Source organism: Eumetopias jubatus, unplaced genomic scaffold (assembly GCF_037043125.1).
Source record: "Eumetopias jubatus isolate StellerSeaLion01/CBP00866 unplaced genomic scaffold, mEumJub1_p1.0 scaffold_14, whole genome shotgun sequence".
Lineage (NCBI taxonomy): Eukaryota > Metazoa > Chordata > Mammalia > Carnivora > Otariidae > Eumetopias > Eumetopias jubatus.
The window spans coordinates 8,282,435-8,289,851 of NW_028274820.1; the positions used below are offsets into that span (position 1 = coordinate 8,282,435).

The following is a 7,417-nucleotide window of genomic DNA, read 5'->3' on the forward strand; positions in this document are numbered from 1 at the left end:
GAAATTGAATTCTCTGCTATTATTGTTAAATTGTTTATTTTCCCCTTCATTCTATCAGTTTTCATTCTGGATATTTTGGGTCTCGATTGTTATGCACATGTCTTTCCTATGGATTGACATTTTTATCATCATAAGACATCCTTCTTTGTTCCTAGCAACAGTTTTTACCTTATAGTCTATTTTCTTTTCTTATTATAACTACTCCAGCTCTCTTTTGTTGTTGTTTGCATGGTATATCTTTTCTATTCTGTAATTTTTAACCAATTTCTGTCTTTGAATATGAAATATGTAATCTTGCTGGCAGCATATAATTGAGTCATGTTTATTTTTTATCTGCCTTTTGATTGGAAAGATTCATTCATTTATATTTAATGTAATTACCAATAAGGTAGTATTCATGTCTGCCACTGTTATTTGCTTTGTATATATCTTCGTGGGTTTTTTGTTGTTGTTCTTTATTTCTCCATTAGTATTTCTTATTGTGTTAAATACTCTCTAGTGTACCATTTTAATCTCCTTGTCATTTCTTTTACTATGTAATTTTTAGTTTTTTCTTAGTGGTTGACCTTGAGGCTACAGTAAACATCTTAATGTAAATCTACCTGGTTCAGATTAATACCAATTTGATTTAATTATTAGATAATTTGTTCCTTTGTAGCTCCATCCCCTCCTTTTCCCTTATGCTGTTATTGTTATAAAAATTACATATTTATACATTATAAATCCATAAACACAGTTTTATATTTACTGTTTTATTCAGCTGTAAATATAAGAAAAAATTATTTTTCCCTTTATTCTATATTTTTCTTATATTTACCTTTATGGTGTTATTATTTCTTTTTTTCAACATTTATAAGATATATTTATTATTTTTCTGACCAAAATGCAATGATTTTTAAAACTCTTTAAACAAATAACTGAAAAAAGTATTCAAGAAAATAAAACACAATGGAAAATTAACCCTTAGATGTTTTTATTTCATACCAACCCTGCATCTAGTCTAGAAAACAATCAAAAACACTTTGAATGAAGTGTTACTAAAACACTAACCAAATCATTGACCATAAACCTAGTATATACATTTCAAAGTTCCACTGCTAGGAATTTTGTTAAGATCAGTTTAATCATTAATAACACTATATAATCGAGCATAGGAACACAGGTCATTAGATGTGATCTTGCCCCTTACCTTCAGATTTATGTCAGAATAAAGCTGACAATTCTACCAGGCTCTGAACCCCAGTGACCCCATCCCAATCCCTGGAAGCAAAGAAGATGCCCTGTCACACTACTTTGTATAAGTTGCAATAAAACAAAACTTAAGTTTTCTTACCTTTCTATAGGAAATGGTCAGTTATTTGATAAATACTAAAACACTTCTAGAAATTCATTTTATGAGTTTATCAAACACATTTTGCAAGAACCAACTACACAAAAATTTCCTTTGGAATTTGGTCTACAAATTCATTTAACAGGTTGGAAATTTGAAACCTGCAAGAAAACGAGGAAAGTGGGGAATCCCTAATCCTAACGTTGTAATTATTAAAGGGATATACACACTTACTAAAAAGTTTTGCTCACAGAAAGCACAATCTATGAGAGGGATATGCTTTCTGAGTAAAAACAAAGAACTAGCTGATATCCTTCTTTGTTTTCTGAACACCGTAGCTAAGATGAAGTTAGACCAGAATTCACCATCTACTCCTATAACCAAAAAAAATCTAAGATAAAAAATTTAATTTGTCTTATTACATACTTCCAGCTGTTAATTGAGATGTAATTATGAAAGATTAAAATTGCCTTAAAAAGGGGTTGTAATAGCAGTTATAAAAGCAACATTCCAGCATGATTTCGAGGATGCTTTCACATTCAGAATTACCTTTTTTTGTCAAAAATCTTATCAATTTCATCAAAAACTTCAACAGACCTAGAGTCATCTATTTTCTTGACTTTCCCCATTTCTTCATATAAGTCAATAATTGGCTTTGTTGACTGAAGATAGGTCTGAATTCTCTTTTCCAAACTCTCTCTGTTGTCATCACTTCTACCACTACTCTTTCCCCTCTCAAGACATCGTTCAATACAGATCTCACTATTACAGTAAAAAACCAAAATGAAAGACACATCTGCCTTCTCATCCATGGTCTTCTTCCAACCCTGAAGGTTGTCTTGATTTCTTGCAAAACCATCAATTAAGATTTTATTCTTCTGAGCATTGGCAGCCATTGTCTGATCCATTTCACTCTTTAACAAACTGATAGTTATCTCAACTGGCACCATCTTTCCATCTTTAATGTACTTTTCAGTGAGTTCACCATACTGTGTATCTGGGTTCTTCCTTTCATCAAGAAGAAGTTCTCCTGCAAAAAGTTTTGTGTAGCCATATTTTAGATCACTGATTTATTGTAAAGTGGATGTAGCTCAGGAACAGTCAGATAGATGCATAGCTCCAGAGCATAGACCTTCCATGCCTTCTCCAGACAAGTATCTCCCCCTAAATCTCCACGTGTTCACCAACCCCTGCTGTTATTATTTCTTGATATGGGTTTAATTACTATATAATATTCTTTTATTTCAGCCTGAAAAACTCCCTAATTATTTCTTGTAAACCAGATCTGAGACAAATCCTCTGTTTTTCTTTATCTGGAAATGTTGTAACTTCTACTTCATCTTTGAAGCTGGATATTAAATTTTTGGTTGGTGGTCATTTTCCTTCAGCTCTTTAAATATGCCATCCTACTGTTTTTTCCCCTCTGTGGCTTCTTCTTTTTTTTTTAAGATTTTATTTATTTATTTGATAGAGAGAACATGAGTAGGCAGAGTGTCAGACAGAGCAGCAGACAGCGGGAAAGGAGAAGCAGGCTCCCCACTGAGCAGAGACCATGATGTGGGGCTTGATCCCAGGATCCTGGGATCATGACCTGAGCCAAAGGCAGTTGGTTAACCCAAGCACCCTTCTCCCATGGCTTCTTATGATAAATCATTTGTTAATCCTATTGCATCTGTTGATCCTTGCATAGAGTCTTATTGCCCTTGCTGTTTTCAAGATTCTCTACTTGATTTTGGTTTTTGATGTTTTTGTTTTTGTTTTTTTATGATGTGTCTAGGAGTGACTCTCTTTTAATTTGTTCTACTTGGAGATTTTTTTTTTTTATTTCTTTTGTATGTGTATAGTAGCAGTGCTCATCACATTTGAGAAATTTTTGACTATTTCTTCTATTTCACTATTCACAAATTTTCACTATTTCTTCAAGTATTCTTTCTCTATCGCCTTGCCTTCTGGAACTCCCAAAATTTGTATGTGGATATGTTCAATGGTGTCTCATAGATTTCCAAGATTTATTTTTTAAATTTTTTTCTTCATTTTTTATTTTTATTTTATTTTCTGGTCCTCAGACTAGATAATCTCAATTAACCTTCCTTCAAGTTCACTAAATCTTCTGCTATTCAGAAGCCACTGTATTTCATTTATTGTACTTTTCAACTCCAGAATATCTGTTTGGTTTATTTTTATAATTTGCATTTGTATCAATATTCTCTATTGGTGAGATATTGTTCAGATACTTTCCTTTAGTTCTTTAGTTATGGTTCTTTTAGTTAATTGAACATGTTTAAAATAGCTGACATAAAATTCTTGTCTAGTGAGTTCAATGTTTGAGTTACTCAGGGACAATTTCCACTGACTTATTTTTTGTGTGCTTATTGGCCATACTTTCCTACTTCTTGGCATTTCTTATATATTTATTATTTATTTATTTTTTATTTATTTTTTCTTATATATTTTTTTAAACTGGATGCTCAAAGTGATATAATGTAGCAAATCTGGAAATCAGATTCCCTTCTTCTCAGAGTTTATTGTTCTTGTTGCTTTTTTTTCATGTTGTTATTATTGTTTGTTTGCTTAGTGATTTTCCTATACTAATTCTGCAAAGTCTATATTCTTCATCATGTATAGCCACTGAAGACTCTTCAATTAGGTCAGTGATAAACTAATGATTGGAAATTGATTTTCTTAAAATAATAAGACTCCTAACTTTTGCTGAAGGTTTTTGTGGCATGCATTCAATCCTCTGGCAGACAGTTTACAACACTGCCTTATTCTTCACTTCCTAGTTGCACAGATCCTCAAGATCAGCCAGAGGAAAGAGATTAGGACAGTCTCGGATCTCTTTTCAGCATGTGCCCAATCCTGTGCATGAATGTGGTTTTCTAGATTCCCAAGAATATGTCAAAACTTTTCAAAGCTCTTTATGTTTGTCTCATGCCACAGCTTTTCCTTTTAAGTTTTTCAGTTAGTTTCTTGTTCACCCAAGCTACATCACCACCTGAGGCAGTTGCAATGTTAAACCAATTGACACTGATTTTTCCCAAACATGCCATGGAAAAGAATTGAACAAACACTAAATCACTTCTAATACAAATCAGCCCAGTGTGAGGTATTTCAAGTAACTGCCAGATAAGTGAAATAATAACAATTATTTGGGTGGTTGGGAAAGCTCCAAACCTATTCTTCTCTCTCTAACAGGTATTTGGCTGCTGGTTCTCATGGCTACCATTATTACAAGACTCTTGGTTTGTAAGTCTCCCTTGGAGTTAGGGACAGCAGAAGGGGAAAAGGGCAATTTAACATTTCACAAAGCTCAATCTTACTGAGATTCAGCCATTTGTCATGAATAAATATCCCTTGGATTATTGCCAGCTTTTGGTTAATTTACAGAATTCTGTAAAAGTTGATTTTAATAATATTTGCCAGCATTCTCATGCTTTTATAGAGGAGTAAATTTTCAGAGGTAACTAACCCCATTATTCTGAAAGTGCTTCCTTTTTTTTTTAAGATTTTATTTATTTTTTTGACAGAGAGAAACACAGTGAGAGAGGGAACACAAGCAGGGGAAGTGGGAGAGGGAGAAGCCGGCTTCCCGCTGAGCAGGGAGCCCGACACGGGGCTCCACCCCCAGACCCTGGGATCATGACCTGAGCCAAAGGCAGATGCTTAAGGACTGAGCCACCCAGGCACCCCCGGAAGTGCTTTCCTAAATATTGTTTTTAAATTTCAGTACTGGCTAATAAAGCTTCACTGAAACCAAAGACCTAAGGCTCTAAATAATAGCCTTAGCATAAAAATATCCTTTAAGTCCAGTATTAATGCTACAGTTTATTTCTTCTCTCTTTCTCTATAATACAGATGTAGGTATAGATTAGATATATATTGGAAACAAGAAAGAAGAAGAGTGAAATATTTAAAGAACTGACTCATACAATGGTAGGGGCTGGTGGCAAGTCTGAATCTTGGGCAAGTTGTCAGCCTGAAGATTCAGGTAGAATATGATGCTAGTATTAAACTCAAAGACTGGAAACTCATGTAGAGTTTCTATGTGGCATTCTAGAAGTAGAATTCTTTCTTCTCTGAGAAACTTCAGCCTTTGCTCTTAATGCCTTTACCTAATTAGATAAAGCCCATCCACATTATAGAGAGTAATCTCCTTCAGCTAAAGTAAAATTATTTTAAATGTTAATCACATCTAAAAAATACTTCTCATCAGCTTCTAGTGTTTGACCAAACAACCAGTCACCGTCGTCTAGCCACACTGAAACCTAATATTGATCATCACACTTGCACATGAAGGCAGAGTTGAAATGGGATTCAAGGCTGCTGCTTCTAGTGACTTCAGGTCCATTTCTTCAGTTCTCTTGGTTCTTCCCATCCATGTTTTTTCTTTATCTTCAAACAGGTAGATGCCACAGTATTCCCAGAACTCTTTTTCATTTGTGCAGTACAAATCCTGAAGAAGAAAAACACAGATTTCACTAGCTCACAAAAATAAACAAACAAGAACACGCTCAAACCCCCTCCAAATACCAGCTAGCATGACATTGGGCCAAATGTGTTCACATACTCATCTGAGAATTAATCTCTCTCTGGAAAGATAGAATTGACCCTAGTCTGACAAGATCCATCCCAGTAGATGAAGCTAGGGTTAACGTCTCTGAGTCCCAATGTTGGAAAAGAATAGACAACTGAACAAGTTGGAGATCTCTTGGAAATGTTGAAGGGGAATGGATACAAAGTAGCAATCTGCAAAGTCCTTCATCCTCTACAAACCAAAACTGGTTCTAAAGACAACAGCAAAAACAACAGCAGCAGGGGAAGCCACAGCAAAACTCATCAGAAGGATAAACTGCAGACAGAAATAATTAAATAAGAATAGAAATGCCTAAACAAACACTATGAGAAATAAAACTGGGGCATGACTATAGCTAGAATATTTTTAATTATTAAAGAATACTTTGAACAAATTAGGCCAATATTTTATTTTGAACTTATTTTGTTATGAAAAGTCTTTAGAAATTTACAAATTAAAAGTATTTATTTTTAAATGAGTAGAATGCCTACGTAAATCAATGAAATAGAGGAATTAAATTGTTGTCACCTCTACTTTTTCACCAAAAAGATCTCATTACAGATGTGGCTTTATAAACAAGGTCTGCCAACCTCAAGAAAGATGAGGAAGAAATAATTGCAAGATGATTCAGAGAATTTGAAAAGGAATGAAATTATCCATTTCATTATATGAGGGTATTGTAACATTGATACCAAAATAAGACAAATAGAGACAAAAAATAGAAAATTATGGCCCAATCTAATTTATGAGCATAGATGAAAAAAATCCTAAAAGACAAAAAAAAGATAGCAAATTAAAACTCGAAAAACCATTACTAGGCAAATTTGGCCTAAGGTGTGCAGACAAATATTTCAACATTATAAATCTATTCATGTAAATCACCCCATTAATGGATTTAATGCTTAAATCCATTAAAAAAATGATTAGGAGAACATAAGAAAATATATACAAAATAAAATTAGCAAACATTAACAATGAAATATTCTGAGATATTTAATACATACCAGTGATAAAAATTCTGAGTAGAGGGAAAAAAATAAAACTTGAAATGAAAAATATTTTTTATAAAACCTATAGTAAACTTCACACTTAAGGTTCCATTTTAGAAGTGTTCCAATTAAATTCAGGTGGAAACCAGTCATAACCATTATCACACCTGTGTGAACAGAACCAAATAGAACCAGCTCCAGACTCTCCTTAAAGGATAAAGACTGATTTTATTCAGATGTGTGTGAGGGTGTGGTTCAGTGTATGGAAAATTACTAAAAAGAGACATCAAATATCAGAGGAGATTCTTGCGGAGGCAGGCCAGGATGACCAGATCTGAGGAGAGGAGTATGAGGAATTTGACTAGATATTGAGACTCATCACTTAATAAGGTTGGGGTAGATTCCATCTAAACTAACATCAGGGTTCTTGCTAAAACTAGACTACGCACGTCTGGCAAGGATAGGGGCCAAGGTCAAGACCTTGTCAAATACAACCTGACTAAAGTTGGGCGAGGACAGCATCTT

General features: G+C 33.9%; 1 protein-coding gene across 1 annotated transcript; it reads right to left on the reverse strand.

Moving 5' to 3' along the window:
• Positions 1 to 1,427: 1,427 nt before the first annotated feature.
• On the reverse strand, positions 1,428 to 7,414 carry LOC114213667 (UMP-CMP kinase-like). The gene is made up of 4 exons (XM_088018682.1): positions 7,373 to 7,414; positions 5,590 to 5,783; positions 1,880 to 2,395; positions 1,428 to 1,491 (listed from the first exon to the last, which is right to left on the reverse strand). The coding sequence occupies exons 1-4, from the start codon at positions 7,412 to 7,414 to the stop codon at positions 1,428 to 1,430; spliced, it is 816 nt and encodes a 271-aa protein (XP_087874808.1).
• Positions 7,415 to 7,417: the final 3 nt, after the last annotated feature.

Excerpts from the sequence above, each read along its gene's own strand:
- LOC114213667 (XM_088018682.1), bottom strand. The coding sequence starts at position 7,414 with ATGCTGTCCTCGCCCAACTTTAGTCAGGTTGTATTTGACAAG. Across the intron at positions 5,784-7,372 it reads GTCAGGTTGTATTTGACAAG|GATTTGTACTGCACAAATGA; the intron begins GTCTTGACCTTG and ends TTTCTTCTTCAG. Across the intron at positions 2,396-5,589 it reads ATGATCAATATTAGGTTTCA|TGATCTAAAATATGGCTACA; the intron begins GTGTGGCTAGAC and ends ACAATAAATCAG.